General features: G+C 50.2%; 1 protein-coding gene across 4 annotated transcripts in view; it reads left to right on the top strand.

Moving 5' to 3' along the window:
- Positions 1 to 16605, top strand: part of GRK5 (G protein-coupled receptor kinase 5) — a 231835-nt gene that overhangs the window by 167153 nt on the left and 48077 nt on the right. For 3 of the 4 annotated variants that reach the window (XM_053583858.1, XM_053583860.1, XM_053583861.1), the window contains one exon: positions 12174 to 12251. The exons of the other annotated variant lie outside the window; for it this stretch is intronic. In XM_053583858.1, the coding sequence (XP_053439833.1) occupies positions 12174 to 12251 (78 nt within the window). The remainder of the gene's footprint in view (positions 1 to 12173; positions 12252 to 16605) is intronic. 4 annotated transcript variants of the gene reach the window in all.

Genomic DNA, 16605 nt, shown 5'->3' on the forward strand with positions numbered 1-16605 from the left:
CCTCCCAGGGGCAGGGGCTGAGATGCTGTTGTTTCCTAGACGCCCTCCTGCCATCATTGGCTGAGGCTACCCTGACCCATCTTAGTTTGGGGACAGCCTTTGGCACTCAATTTCTGGATCTCAGTGCAGAGCTCTAGACTTACAAGCCAGACTTGTCTGCTAAAGTTACAAGGGCCTCCTCAAAGTCTAAAACCCACCCAGCACCTGCTCCCGGGCCCCCAAACCACCAGCCCTGACACATTCCCTATTTCAGTGACCGGCACCGCAGTCACTTGAGCCTGAAATCTGTGCTGTCCTTGACTCCATCCTGTCCTCATGCTCCCCCACCTCCTCTTATGTTTGGCGTGACCCCTCTCAGGCCAGCTTTGTCCTCCCAGAGCTTGGCCTTGGTCCTGGTGTGGACTCTTCCTTGGCATTTCTTGCATGAGTGATTACAGTAGTTCTCAGCCTTGGCTGAGCATTTGAAATACCTGGGGAGCCTTAAAAACTACCAGAGGCTGAGCTGAAGCCCAGACTAATTAATTTGATTCTCTAGGGGTGGGGTCTAGTATTTCTATAACTTTTTATTATGGAAAATTTCAAACTATAAAAGGTAAAAGTGGACAGAAGAGTTAAATAAAATCCCATGCACCCTTCACCCCGGTATTCTTTGATCCACACCTCCATCCTACCCTCTGTAGCACTTTGTGTAAATTTCAGATATGATATTATTTCACCTGTGAACTTTTTAGTATATATCTCTCTAAACGATAAGAGCTCTTAATAAAACAATATACAGCTGGGCGGTGCCTGTGGCTCAGTGAGTAGGACACTGGCCCCATATACTGAGGGTGGTGGGTTCAAACCCAGCCCTGGCCAAACTGCAACAAAAAAATGGCCAGGCATTCTGGTGGGCGCCTGTAGTCCCAGCTACTTGGGAGGCTGAGGCAAGGAATCGCCTAAGCCCAAGAGCTGGAGGTTGCTGTGAGCTGTAATGCTATAGCACTCTACTGAGGGTGATAAAGTAAGACTCTTGTCTCTTAAAATATATATATCATATATATACTGCTAAAAAAACTTTCTACTGTCATCAAATATTAGTGTTAAAATTTTCAGTTTTCTCATATATTTTATAACTGCATGTTTTAACAGATTGAATTGGCCTGGATAAAGTTCAGACATTGTGGTTAGTCAATATTTTTCTTAAATCTAGGCACCTTCATAACCATCCATTTCCTCTTACAATGTATTTGTTGTTCCTCCAGAAGAGTTTTCCACAGTCTGAATTTTGCACTCATCCCTTGTAAACTGCTAGTTGGATCTTGAAACTTGACAGATTCAGTTTCTGTTTGATGGGGTGAGAGTGTGGCAGGATAACTTCATAAGAGGTTTTATGTTCTTCCATCAGGGGAATATAATATCTGGTGGTTTTTCTTTTTGAGATGGCAGCAGCCATCAATATTCAATAGCTAAATCTGTTGATTAACACTGCATCACAACACAGCAACATTCTTATTCTATTGTTCCTTCTTAATTTGCAATTGGAACATTTCCTTTTGATTACTGTTTGGTGACCCAGTGGTAAAGTTCATATAGGAAAAGCTTGATTCTTTCTGTGCATTTATGTCTTTGAGGTACCAGATTCGTTTACTAGCATCCTCTAATAGCAGGAACTAGTTAGAGTTTTTAACTCTAACCATGCTGGGTGCATTTTAATGCATGATGATATTACCCTCACTTATGTTTCCTGGGGGGGGGCCCCTCCAGGTTGGCATGTGGGTTCTTTATGGGGCCCAGCAGTCACTGGTAGTCTCTTTGTTGTCTGGGATATGACAGCATTCCTGGGCTCATCTTGTATTAGGGTCCATTGTTTTTCAAAGGAGCCCTGGTTCCTTTTACTGGGAAATGGTGCTTAGAGGCCATAGTTCAGCACTAGGGGTGCTCATTGCCACTAGACTGGCTATTATTTTTTTGCAGATATTGGCATTTCTCAAATCTCCCAGCACTTTAATGTGTATCCAGGGTTGGGAAGTATTGACATCCAGGATGAAGTCCAGGTTCTGAGGCTGGCTTACCAGATCGTCCATCAATAGGCCCCTGCTCACCCTTTCACAGTCACCCTGCACTGGAGTATTTCTGGAGCCCTGTGCTCTGGCCTTGCCACTTGATTGTGGTGGCTCTGATTGGGCAGGCAAGGTTAAGCCCATTGAGCCTGTCTCCTTTACCTGCCTGCCTGAAAGGCCTCCCTTGTGTTCTGCTCTCATAAATCTTCCTGATGTCCCTGTATCCCTCTAATGTGAGTGCTGGCCTGTGACACTCACCTGAACCACATCACTGCGCTTGCTTGCAGATGATGAACAGATCTAGGGACAGGATGCCAGGGCAATGCCAGCTCTGTCACCAACTCTCTGTGGCCCATGTCTTCATCTGTAGGTGGGGTGTAGCTGTGTTTGATGATGGTAGAGGTGCTGAGTAGAGATGATATGAATTCCTGCTGCTCAGAGCAGTGTCTGGCACATCACAGGTGCTCAGTGAATGTAGCTATTGGGGGTCTGTATACCTGTCTCCCTCATTAGCCAGAAGCCTTTTAGTGGCACAGACGTGGCCCATGGTATTGCAGTCAGCCTCTAGTACCACACCTGATAGATGGTCAGTGCTTAGACCAGCGGTTCTCAACCTGTGGGTCGCAACCCACAGGAACTGTATTAAAGGGTTGTGGCATTAGGAAGGTTGAGAACCACTGGCTTAGACTCAGGCCCCCTGGGGACTAGTGACTTACTCAGAATCACAGACCAAGTGAGGGGCAGAGGTGAGCTCAGAACCCAGGTCTCCTACCCTCAGTCTGGTGCACCTTCCTCCCTAGCATGCTTCCTCTGCAGTCAGGCAGATTCTGGGTCAGGCTTTCTAAGGTCTGTGGTGGGACTGGACTGCTTGTTTAATGAAGGTGTCCTGTGAATCTTCTTGCAAAGTGAACCATCACACCTACCTCGAGCGTGTCCAATGGTTCTGTTTTTCCAAGATTGGATTTTCTTAAAACAAGACCCAGATATCTGAAAACCCAGGTTCCATGATTCTATTCCTAATCCTGCTCCAAGGGTGAGTCTGGGAGAGCATTCAGTTGCCTGTTTTTTGGGGGTTTTTTTGGTTTTTTTTGTGAAATGGCAGATTTGGGCTCATTACATATCCCCTTGCACTCATCTCTATAGGGCCTTTTTTGGTAGCCGTCAAACTTGGGGACTGTTGGCCAAGAATGCATCCAAAGCCCCCAGTGCAGCCCCCTTCAGAGCTGCCTGGAATGCTCACAACCCCCTATGGCCTGCTGTGCCCTTAGCAGGACTCGGTCTTTGGTTTCCTTTCTGTGGCATCACAATGAACCATGGCAAAGTCTTTACTTGAGGCAGGACTAGACCCCCAGCACCATTCTTTTAGTCTTTCATTCATTTAACAAAAGTATTCTTTGCCAGGTTCTGGGCCCTTGTGATAAATTACCAAATAAAATGGACCAAGATCTCTGCCCTCCTTTTGTTTGCCTTCTAACTAGGAAGAGATAGGCCATACACATAAGGCATAACAAGGCAGTGATAGGGAACATTGGAAGGTGGTAAGTGAGATGGAAAAGAAAAACTGGAGCAGGTTAAAGGGGGCTGGGAGTGTGGGGACTGGTTATATTACTAAGTTGGGTGGTCAACAGAAGTGTCTTTGAAAAATGCCATTGGGGGCGGCGCCTGTGGCTCAAGGAGTTGGGCGCCGGTCCCATATGCCAGAGGTGGTGGGTTCAAATCCAGCCCCGGCCAAAAAACCAAAAAAAAAAAAAGAAAAATGCCATTGGACTGATGACTAGGAGGAGTTGAGGGAATCGGCCAGATGAGCGTATGGTGGAAAAGCATTGTGGGCAGGGAACAGCCAGTGCAAAGGCCTGCAAGTGTGAGGATGGAGACAGGGAGCAAGGACAGAGGGTAGGAGAGGAGTGTTAGGTTATGGAAGACTGTGCCATTAAGAACTTAGGGGAGCCATTGGAGGGACATTAGCAAAGTGATGTTGTGGTCTGACTCAGGTTTCTCAAGGATCCCTGTGGCTTCCACACTGGGGGCAGGCTGTGACGGGTGGGTGGAGACCAGAGAGATTTGATAGCAATCCACGTGAGAGTGAGTGGTGGCTCAAGGCAGCATGGAAGCCACTGGCAGTGGTGAGAAGTAGTTAGATTTGGGACATGTTTAGAAGGCAGAATTACCACTATTTCCTGGCGGGTTGGGGGTAAGAGAGAAGACTTAAGGAAGATGTCAAAGTTTGGACTTAAGCAACTGGAAGGATGGAGTTAGGATAAGGCTGTGGGGGATCATGCTGTGGGGGGAACAGAGGCTCCATGTGGGCACAGTGAGAGGTGCCTCCTGGACATCTGAGGGGACAGGTTCCAGGGCAGGTGAGTGTTCAAGGCTAGAGTTTATGGGAATGGTCTGGGCTAGAAATGTAATAGAAAACTGGGAGTTGTCAACATATAGCTGGTATTTAAGCCATGGGCTGAGTGAGCTTACCAAGGAGATGAATGTCAATGGAGAAGTGATGAGGACCAAGGACTGAGTCTTGGACCAAGGGCTGTTCCCCATTTGGAAAAGATGAGGCAGCAGCAGATTTGGGAGTTGTGTGGAGAGTTGATGAGGTCGGGCAGGACGAGGCTAAGCCTAGGAGCCTGTGGAATTTTCCAGCCACGTGTTTTGTTAGACACTTATAGTCAGTTTGAGAAGGAAGAAAAACAAAGCAAACCCAGTGATGCCCATTTTCATTCTGGTCGTACAGTCGTTCCCTCTCTCTGGCCTTGTACAAAGAGCTGTTTTTTGGAAAGGAAATGTGAGTCTGGCTCCATGCGTCAAATGCTCTTTACATACGCCTTAATGGGGCCGCCACTCACAAGAGGTGCCCCATCCCTGGGAATCAGCAAGGCCTTTTCATCACCCATCTTGACGTCAAACGACCAGCCTTTGGAACGCCTGTTTTACGCATGAAGACTTTATTGAGTTTTCCAGGCCCTGGCGAAACTTCTCTAAAATTCGTTTTTTCTTCCATCCCAACTGGACTCAGAGGAGGGAGGAGGTGATGGTGTCCTTAATGTGGCATTGCTGCCCCGGGCACTTCCTGGCCCAGCCAGCACCATCCACACCGTTCTCCTATGTTGAATTTCTACCAAGTGGAATCTATTAAAAATAACCTGCCCTCCTTGGGCTCTGACGTCGTACCCAGAAAAGGCTGTTCTCCTGCACAGTCTTAACATCTGCATTTCTCATGTCAAGTGGAAGACTGTGGCTGTTTTTAAATGAGGCCCAGGTGATTTTCTGGGCAGCAGAACTGTTTATGCATCATTCATCAGACTGCCGGGGGCAGGTAATTCAGCCTTTAGCATTGGTCACTGAGGTTCCTCCAGAACATGAGAAAGACCATGCTCAGGCGGTGCCTGTGGCTCAGTCAGTAAGGCGCACGCCCCATATACTGAGGGTGGCGGGTTCAAACCTGGCCCCGGCCAAACTGCTGCAAAAAAATAGCCACGCGTTGTGGTGCGCGCCTGTGGTCCCAGCTACTCAGGAGGCTGAGGCAAGAGAATCGCCTAAGCCCAAGAGCTGGAGGTTGCTGTGAGCTGTGACGTCACGGCTCTCTACTGAGGGTGATAAAGTGAGACTCTGTCTCTACCAAAAAAAAAAAAAAAAGAAAGAAAAAAAGAAAGACTATGCTGTCTCCTACCGCCCCCCCCAGGAGAAACCGAGTCAATGATCTACGCCAAGGCCACAGCTAGGTCTGGCCTCTAATGGTCAAAGAGGGTTTGCCCACATGATCAGGGCATTGAAAGGGGTTCAGGGTAATGTCAACCCTCAACAGGCTAAGGGGGTCTTGCCACGGGCATTTCAAGAACGGTGGACTTCTTTCTCTCTACCCTCTTCTCTAGGCTTCTGACCACATGCCGGCTCCTTTGAAACCCTCTTGTCCCCACGCTTGGGTGAGACTTAAAGTTTTCATGTCTCTTCTTGGGATCGTGGGAGGTTTGGCAAATACTCAACCAGATTCACTGAGTACATCTCTGCCAGGTGTCTCCTGCATGCCAGGCCCTGTTCTAGCAGTCGGGGACCACACAGTGGAAGGAGAAGTAAGTTTCTGCCTTTGTGGAGCTTGCTTTCTAGTTAAATGAAAGATTGGAAAATAAATAGGAATTTTTTAAGTAAGCAACACCAGCTATGAGTTCAAATACTTGTTAAATATTAGTTACTATCTCAAAATGTTGTGGCTTGACACACAGCAATAAACATTTATAGTTTTTGTGGGTCAAGAATTTGGGAGTGGTTTGGCTAGGTGCCATTGGCACTCAAAGTCCCTCACGAGGTTGTATCAGGATGTTGGCTAAGCTGTTGTCATTTGGAGGCTTGACTGTGGCTGGAGGATCTGCTTCCGTGCTCACTCACATGACTGGCAAGTTGGTGCTGGCTATTGGCAGGAGTCATCTCTGTGGAATTGTTCAGAAGTCCTCAGTACATGGCTTGCTTTCTCCAGAGCAAGCAATCCAAGAAAGCACAGTAGAATCTGCAGCATCTCCATGGTCTAGGCACAGAGCAATCACACTGTTGTTTCCTTAATACTATACTAGTTACACAAGTTAGCCCCATCCCATATGAAAAGAGCATGAAAAGCAGGAAGCAAGGATTATCGAAGGCCACCTTGGGAGGGAGCAATTACAACTATGAGGTTACAACAAATGAAATCTTGTATTAGGAGATGTTAAAAGGAACTCCAAGGCACTCATTAGCCTTGAACTAGGGAAGACCACATGAGATCAGTGGGCTATCACCTGGCTTTAGATATGCTTGATTATCTGCAGTTCTATTGCGAATTATCTATTGTATCACCAGGGGAGCTATGTAATCTGCTTATCTTTCTATCGACACTTTGACCTCCCAAAAGGGGAGGGTGAAGAGTGCTAATAATTCTTCAATTGCATATAGAGTCCTTCAGTACAGTTGGTGAATTCAGACCCTGGGAGCAGGAAAAATACCACTTATAAAATGGAGGGGTTTTTGGTTTAAAAAATTTAGGGGGTACAAATGTTTTTTGGATTAATTGTATTATGCTGTCACTAGAACAGTGTACATTGTACCCAATAGGTAGATTTTTATGCCTCATATCTTTCCCCCTTTTTAGTTTCCAATGCCCATTATACCTTGTTATGACCGTGTCTGTCTCTCACTTGTAAGTGAGAACAAGTATTTGTTTTTCCATTCGGGAGATACATCTCTTAGGATAATGTTCTTTGGTTCTATCCAAGTTGTCCAACAAAAGACATCATTTCATTCCTTTTGATGGCTGAGTAGTACTCCATACACCCCTACACACACACACTTTCTTTATCCACTCATCAGTTGATGAACACTTGGGTCCATATCTTTGCAGTTGTGAATTGTGCTGCGATAAACATTCTGGTGCAGGTGTCTTTTTGTAAAATGGGTTTATATAGTTGATATGTGTGGATGTCTGATCTTCTGGGTGCCCCAGAAATAACATGGCTATTCTAGAAGCTTCCATGATGTCACTCTTAACTACAGTTGATTGGAGCTCTGGGGAACCTGTGAGCCAAGATGGACCAATGAATCCTTTATCTGGACTTGACAGACTTGAGGGTAACTTCTTCTCTGCTAGAGAAGCCTTAAAATACAAGCCCTGGGAACTGCTCACATCCCTGGTTCTCGGGCTCTGGGGCCAGCTGCATTTTCTTTCCCTCCACAGTTTGGTTGTTCAGCTCATCCTCAGATTCCAGGAGCCAAGAGATTACAGTCTTGCCTGAACGAGGGTAGGCTGGGATTCTTCTCATTCAGAGACCTAAAAGTAACATGGAAAGTGAAAGCCCTTTGCATGGTGGCTTCATGAGCCTTGGTTGGCACAGGGACAGAGAAATAGTTCTGAGTGGACAGGAGGAGGTGGAGGCCACTCAGGGCAGACAAGAGGCGGGACAGCACAGCTTCTCTGCCACGGGGCTCTGACGGTTGCCAGGGAGATATTGCCTGAGAGGGGGTGAGCGTGTCACCTCCACCTGGAAGAGGTACAGCTTCTCTTTCTTCTTTCTTTCTATTCAGCATTTGCCTCAGGCCAGGATGTGATTCACAAGCCAGCCACTGTGAAGGTCCGGGGTCACTGTGGGCTCTTTCCTGCCATCCTCAGTCTGTACCCAGGTGTGGGTGGGGTCCACTCCTCCCTCCTTTCTCAGCTTCTCTCCCACATGTTGCTGTAGCTGGACCAAAAAACCTCTCCTACCAGGCCTGAGAGGGCCACTCGGATGAGGGCCCAGGAACAGAGAAGACTCTGTTTGCCCAGGTGGGCACCTCATGCAGTGTGCTACATCCCAGCTGGGGGCAGAGAGGGAATGGGGTCAGTGCCCACCCGCGAAGGACGGTGCAGAGTTTCAGTCGGGGTCCCTGCAGGCACTGGATGGCCAGCCCAAAGCAAGGATGAGGGAGTTTAGTGAAGGGCTGTTTACCAACTGCAGGGCGGGCAGGGAAATCAGCAGCAGCCACTGTGGGACCTCTGCACCTCTGCCACATGTCAACCTCAGCGACAGGGAAGGGACTCACACAGGAGTCAGTGAGAGCCTGCGGTGCCCCGGAGGGAGTAGCAGAAAACCACCCCACCCTGACTCCCTCCTGCCTCACAGCAGGGCAGGAAAGGTCAGGGGCTTCAGTGGGGTGGCCGGCAGCACAGGCGAGATGCCAGGGCCAGTGTGGGCAAATCTGGGTGCCTCTCCAGCTAAGGCCATGGCCAGTGGTGTGCCAGCCAGGCACGTCACTTGTCCCTGCCTCGAGGACTCTGGGAAAGCTGACCACATCGATAATTACAGAAGCTGGAGGTGGCAAGACCTCATGGCATCTCTGACTTCATCTTCCTGTCAGGGCAGGGGAAGGTCTCCAGAGAGAAGGAGGTGACAGCTAAAGTTAGCCCAAGGCAGGAAGGAATTCAGCCTGGACTCTGCTCTCTAAACCAATGCCAGCCTCTTTGAAAATGTGGCAGGTTCTGGGCGGCGCCTGTGGCTCAAGGAGTAGGGCGCCGGTCCCATATGCCAGAGGTGGCGGGTTCAAACCCAGCCCTGGCCAAAAACCAAAAAAAAAAGAAAGAAAGAAAATGTGGCAGGTTCTAGAAATCATCTGAGCAAAATGTGTTTTAATAGCCAGGACATATTTTTCACTGGCATTCTCTGAGATTGATGATGTAATTACAGCAGGCCAAGAGAATGAAATATTGGGTTTATAAACTAAGATGTGCACAGATGTTTATACTCTTTGGCAGGCACAGATATGTGAATACGACTTTGTTCCTTAAGCTCAGTGTAGTATTTTGCTCCTTGCGTTAGGGCAAAAGCCTAACACAAAGGCCGTCCTGTGTTTGGCATAAATCACGATGCAGAGAGAAGGCTCCTTAGCCAGTGCCTTCCTTGGTGGCACCTGGAATGTATCTGGGAAGAGAAGTGCCCTCTGAAGGGGTTGGTGGGTGCCCTCTGGCTGTCAGAGCTGAGCTGGGGGCAGGGAGAAGAGCTCAAGTGGGCAGAACAGCAGAGAGGACTGTGTGAGTTCCCTTTTGGGGAGGGGAAGAGGCCTACCCTGTCTGGTCACCTCCCACAGGTGGCATTCACAGGGACGGTCCTTGTGTGCAGTTCACCTCTCTTCACTGACGTCATTGTCTGGCTGCCATTTCCCACGTCAACTCTCGTTGTAACATTCTAGGTTGTGGCACAAATTCTTATTTGCAGCTTACATTTTTGGATTTAAGCTGGTTTAAGCTCCCTCACCACCTGGGCAAGGGTGTTTCCACAGCAGCCTCAAGGAGTGGGATCTGGCTAGGGTGCTGTCCACCCAGCCCAGCCGCCATTGCCCACTAACCCAGCCCCACGTAGGGTGACCATGGAGACAGGGCCTGTCACTCCAGGTGACTTAATCGGCATGGAAAGGCCAGCTGGATGCCTCCCATCAGTCTTCCGCCTCCCAACTTAAATGTTCTCCAAGTGGTGGCCTGGCATGGAATCCTCAGAGAAAGGCCTTTTGATATTGGCTGGGGAGGCCTGTCCCCGCGTGCTCCCAGCTGCCTCACTGAGGACCTGCGTGCTTGTCTGCCCTGCTGGGCCTGTGCTAGGAGGCAGCTGTCCTGAAAGGGATGTTATTTTTCTAACGTGGGTTTTAGTCCTGAGAACAAGAATATTTTCAGGTGGTTATTGAGACTGATTAGTGTGTCCCAGGCCTTCATTTAGTTAAATAGACCTGCCTTCACAGATGTATTTTTGGGCAGTGCAAATCCAGTGTTCTGAATGGGATGGAGTTACCCCAGGGGGTGGTCGGCCATGTGTCCAGGGCCTGGACACATTCCCGTGGTGTCAGACCATGAGGCGGGGTGTCTGGAAGCAGCAGGATACTGGGTGCTTCTCTCTTCACCCTGGAAAGGGTGGGCAGTTTGGCCCTAGCTTCCTCAGCCCTACAGAGATGCCACTGCAGCTCTGTCACTTGCTAGCTGTCCTGCATTTCCCCCAGTCATTTGCCTTCTCAGCCTCAGTTTCCTCATCTGCAAATTGGGCATAATAATACCTATCCCATAGGAGGAGCCCCATCATCAGTACTCCACATGGGAGGGTGTGTGTGTCAGTTTTAGAGGATTGTTGGGGGAAATAGAGGGAGAAAATAATAGGAAAAAGCCAACAAGAAAGAACCACCTTCTCTCCTCAAAGCATCTCATGAAACCGTCAGTCAAATCAAGTTGTCAAGAGACCCACAGTCCTTCAAGGCTCATCTCAATGGTGAGGAGGATGTGGCCCAGTGGGAGTCGCGAGGCCTAAGTGAGTCCTGGCTCCATGGGTGCCGATAGTGTGACTTGGGCAAGTCCTTCACTTCTCTGAGCCTAAGTGTAAAATGAGGGGTTGGTTGTTGAGAAGGTGCTGCCCATGCTCCCTTGCCTGGGCTAGCCTGGTCGTGGACCCCAGACACGGCTGTGAGGTTTCCTTGAACCCAGTGAGGGGCCAGGCGTCTAACCGCCAGCAGGGTACCCCTGGAGGAGCCTGCGTCTGTCTGTGCTGGTATCATTTCCTCTCTTTTGAAATAGCTTTACTTTGGGGCTTAGTCTGACAAATCCTTGGGTGGTGGATTTTGAAATGGTTGTAAACAATTTGCAATTATTTCCTTTGTCTAAATGAGAAAGACAAGCTTACTCAGACTTCTTGTTAACTCAAGGCCTTTCATCCACTTGGCAAGTATGTAAGATGTGACTGAGGGAGCCCCTTTTGGGTTGAGGAAAATAAAAATGTCTGGGTCTTGGAGAACTCACTTCTTTAGAGCCCAGGCCCCACTGGTTTGTCTGGCTATCCCAAGGCCTGAGTTCCTCGGTGTTGTTGAAAAGTTGGTCTGGGCTTGGAGGTTTGAGCCCTAGCCTTGCCACCTCCAGCTGCATAACCCTGTTTAAGTCCCTTTCCACTATGGACCCTCTGGATGTCGCTACTGTCCTACCCCCTGTCCTCCCATGTCACTACCCTGCTTCTTTGGGTTCAGATGAGAACATCTTTAAAAAATCTCTGTGTTCACTTTGAAAACCAAAAGACGACATCCATGTTACTGTTTATCTTTGCAAGGTGTAATCATCGCAATGACGGTAATTATGGCAACTGTTTGTTATTGAATATTTATGATGTGCCAGGCCCTGGGCTGAGAGTTTATCACTTCTGTCTGTATAATTGCTTCTTACGTAGGTGCTGGTCCCATGTGCATTTTTAGAGAATTTAAGCAAATTGTCTAAGGTCACACAGCTCGCAAGGTCTGAGTGACCTAAGGCAGCCTCTCAGTGGCCATCCAGTTTGGTGGCCTGTTATTTTCCAGTGGTTTCTTTTGCTTTATCTAGGTCGGTGATCCTCAAACCCACCTGCCCAGATGCTGGTCCTCACCAGAGAGAGGCCAAGCATCAGCCTTTGCTGGTGCTCCCTGGTTATTTTGACATGCAGCCCCGTGGAGAGCCACTGTCTTGATAACCAACGTCCACTGTCCTGATAACCAGCTTGGATCAGCACTCTGGGGATTGGTCAGGAGGGGATTGGTTAGGTGGCTACTAGGGGGTTTCCCCAGGGGCTCACCGGTTGTGTAGCTGCACATAAGGGTCTCACGAGCAAATCCGTTATTGTTCTCTTTCTCCTTCTTTTTTAGTCAGAATATGAAGTTACTCCAGATGAAAAACTGGGAGAAAAAGGGAAGGAAATTATGACCAAGTTCTTCACCCCTAAGGTAAGAGGCCACCCAAGCCCCACAGTGGGAAGAACAGGAGGCCTTATCCAGGAGTATGAACCCCTGGGTTTGTGCCAGGCCATGTGGGCACAGGCTGGTGGCTGCATCGATCTCCTGAGATGCATAATTCTATTCTCTTTTGGAGAGTGCCCAAGCCTGGCAGGGCCAAGAGGTGGATGGTTCAGGCCAGGCCTGGGGTCAAGGGCAGGAAGCCTACTTCTTGGAGCCTAGCCCCACCCTACAAAGGTCCCCATCTTGCCCACTGTTGACACCCAAGCATTTGTGACAAGATAGGTGGAGGCATGGCCAAGGTAAAGATAGGAAGTGCCCAGAAGAAAGGACTCAGCAGGGCAGTTTAGAGAGGCCGGCATGGAAGGAAGGGTGAGCAGGATGGAAAGGGGGTAGTCCAGCTACACTGGCAGAGCATGCCACCTGAGGCTGAGGCAGTCCATGGAACAGTGAAAGAATGTGGGGAGTTCTGAAGTCCATTCTGGAGTACACTGCAGGAGGAGGGGCCACCTTGACCCTGCCTCAGGAGCACCCACCCAGTAGTTGAAGGAATGGGGATTGCGTCAGCCCAGGATCTCCAAGATCTGTTTCCTCTTAACTTACCTTGACAGAGAAAGGTGTTCTTGACCCATTTAGTGTTCTAGTCCCAGCTATTCTACCCACTGAGTCAAGCCTTGTTCTCTCCCTGGGCCTCAGTTTCCCTTTCCTCAGTTTCCCTTTCTTCAAAGGGGCCTCTCTGCCAGATCCACCTCTTGGAGGGGGTAAGAGCATGAGCTGAGATCTGCCTGTGAATAGCTTTGTGCATATCCCACACCCCTGGGGCTAGAGTGGCTTTGTCCTCTCAGGACCCTAGACACTGTAGGCTTCTCTTGGTGGCTGTCCCAGGCTGCCCGTGGACAGAGGTCATCACAGCCATCAGTACCCCACTCCCACACCTCCTGCACCACATTCAGCCCTTGTCCTCAAGCAGATGTGTTCTCCAGCTTCTGCAGTTGGCTGCTGGCCATCTCCCTTGTAGGGGAGCCAGCCTCGCACCCAGAAGCATTGCTGATTGTCAAATCCTGCTCCAGACGGCCTGTGGATGGCCACCCCTAAAAGATACACAGAGCTGTCATCATCTTGCTTTTTTTCCATTTCTGTTTCCATCGTAATCACACACTTCTCTGGGTGTGAATTGCAAACACCCCAAGTCCTTTACACATTCCAGAAATGACAGGACTAATGGTCATAACACCTCCAGATGCAGAACAGGACCCACTCTACTCTGGGCAAGGCATGGCTCATAGCTGCCCGCGCCATCTGTGGAGCCCTTGGGCAGCGCTGCCCTGCTGCGTTCCAGATACGGGCCTGTTGGTGATGTCTGAGCAGGGTCTTTGTTAACTCTCAGTTGCAGCCAGTGGTGTATTGATGGGCTATAAGTGGATATGTTTTTTATCTCCTGGCCACCACTCAAAGCAGCATGAACATGTGCATATAGACAGGTGCTGCGAGCTCAGAGGGTGTACGTACTCTCGAGGACATGACCACAATAGCTCCCTGGCTGAGCTCCTGCGGTGTGCCAGGTATCTCCAGTATCCACGAGAGATAGCCCTGCTCACAGACAGGCTGCCAATGCCCCCAGAAGGGAGTGACCTGCAAGGGCGGCTCAGCTGCTCAGCTGCCCTGCGCAAAGGTGTTTTCCCACACTGGTCAGCTCGGCCTGCTCAGCTTTGCGTCTGCGCCCCTTTTAGTGCTGCCTCTTTAGGACAAGTGTCCATCCAAACAGTGGCAGCTCACAGGTACTGAGGGCCCATTGTACCAGGCACTGTCACTGTAGGATCACAAGGACCACGGGTTCCATCTTACAGATGAGGAAGTGGAGGATTGAGGAGCTGTCATTCCAGGTCACTCAGCTAGCAAGTGACAGAGCCAGGATTTGAGCCCTAGTCTGGGTGATGCTGGAGCGCTGGGCGTGTCCCCTGGAGTGCAGTCTTCCCTGCCGTACCTCATCACTGCCTTCCGCCATCTGCCAGCCTGGCTGGAACCAGCAGTGACAGTGGTGTGCTTCCTCCGCCCGACCCCCCTGGCGGGGTGGGCTCTTTGTGTCTATACAAGAGTGAGGTGTGGGCAAGCGCTAGGGTTACCACTGGGGGCTGCTTCCCTCTTTCACTGCCATGACCAACCTCATCCAGAAGCCCCTGTTGGCAACCCCTAATCTGGGCCTCCAGGCCTCCCCACCGCTGCTCAGCATGGCCTCTGCCTCCTGGAGGGAGGGGGCCCAGACTCCCCATCCGTTCAGACGGTTTAACAAGTGCCTTGGAGCTTGCCAACGTTTTTCCTTAAGTACTCTTAGTTTTTTTTTTTAATTTTAAACCATACCATATGTTATGGCCTAGGGGGCTGGGGGAGGTGGTCCATCATGTCTCGGGTCAACTGTTGTCCTGTAGTAAATCCCACACCACCCTCTCTGCCCTCTCCATCCTCCCCCATAGCTTGCTCAGGATGCTGTTTCACGTATCAGTGCTGCAGATGCTTCAGGTGCTGGGGAGTTCTGGCTGAGTAAGGATACCACCAAGCACAGTCCCCAAACCCAGATTGCCCCCTCTTCAATGTGCAGCTCATGTGTCCCAACTCTGAACGGTGTTTTCCCAAGAACAGGCCAAAGGACTCTAATCAGTGAAAGGCTCTATGCAAAAAGGCCTCTGTGGTCAATTACGTGTGGGTAGCACTGCAAGCCAGGTGGAAGAGGCTGGACTCTCTACTGTAGGTGCCATTAGAAAGTCATGGCATGTGAGCATATTAAAGGCTCTGAGAAGTCCTACAATACAGAAATCTGTTTAACTGTTCACAAAGCATTCCCCAAACTTATTTGATGACATACGGTTTTGTTTTGTTTTTTATTTCACATACTGCTGAGCACACCTTGGCCTGTAGAGCAAACCCAAGGGCCTCATGGCCACCTCATCTTCTGGTTCAGTAGCCTCATGTCTCCCACACCGGGCTCCGGCCACCCTTTGTCCTAGTCTCATCCTGACACTTGTACATGTTGTCTTTGTCCAGGCTGTGCCCTGGAAGGCCTCCACCTACGGGCTGCTCCCTACTCGACTCTCTCGCCCCTGTATCCCAGCTCAGTGCCTGGGCCCAGTGCCCTCAGCTGCTCAGGCCCTCTTCCCTGGGTGGTCTCTGAGCATGTGGCTCTGCAGCTCCATGGTTGTGCCTTTTCACCACCTTATAGAGCTAGGATGACACATGCACAGATCAGTCAGAGGCAGCATGACAGGAGCAATGGTGGGGCTGCACCCAGAGAGGTGGGGGGCCTGGAGAAGCTGCCTCAGCCCACCTAGATGAGCCAGGGGAGACTTGTGGAGGGTTGACGCTGTTGAATCAGATCTTAAAGAGAAGGAGAAGAAAGCTAGACACAAAAGAAAGGAAAGGAGCGGGTCCCTCCGTGGCAATGGCAGAGAGCAATGGGCATTTGGTGATGTCCAGGGATAGCTGTGATTGGCACCATTGGTGGGGAGGGTATGTGTTACTAGCATCTGGTGGTGGTGGCCAGGATACCGCTGAGCATCCCACAGCACACATGATGGCTTCCTGCCATGCCAAAGTAGCTGGAGGCAGATTGTCATAGTGCCAAGGGTGAGAAACCCAGGCATGGAGGTGGGAAGAGGCCTGGGGTGGCCAGTGCTGCAGGAGTGGAAAGGCAGTGGAGGGCCCTCTGGGCTTCAGGGCCCAGGAACAGTGTTGAGGAGGTGGCAAAGGGGAGCTCTCAGGGCTTTAAGTGCCATTTGTACTTTAGGACAATCTGTCTGACCACAGGGAGGAGTAAAGAGGGAGGCGAGGAAGGCCTCTAGGCAAGAGGTCATCGAAGGAGCTGCCACAGGAGCCGCAAGATGATGGTGACCCAAACTGGGCAGCAGTCTGGGAGTGGAGGGGAGGATGCTTTCAGGTCATGGCCAGGTGTGGGTGTGAAAGAGTGGGGACAAGAGGGTCCCAGATGCTGCCCTGGTTTTTGTCTTCAGTCTGAGCAGGTGGAAGGGCTCCAGGAAAGGCAGCATGGCGTGAGGGATATGGGAAGGCATAGGTGTGCGCTAGAGAGACAGAGTCATGTCCGCATTGGACAGAGACAGTGGTCTCCACTCTCCACATGTCCTCTGCCCCAGCACAATGCTAGACCCTTGATTCTCAGTCAGTGAGAGCTGCTTTGAGTGAAGCAAGGGGGGAACCCTGGGTAGCTCCCCTTCATAGGCCCCTCACCTCTCCCACCTTCCATCTTCGGGGAACTGACACCTGGCGGGCTCACATCCAGCAGTGTTAACATCGTGTCTTTGCTGGAAGTCAGGATGGAAAGCCCTGCTCACCAAGA

This window comes from Nycticebus coucang, chromosome 3 (assembly GCF_027406575.1).
Source record: "Nycticebus coucang isolate mNycCou1 chromosome 3, mNycCou1.pri, whole genome shotgun sequence".
NCBI lineage: Eukaryota > Metazoa > Chordata > Mammalia > Primates > Lorisidae > Nycticebus > Nycticebus coucang.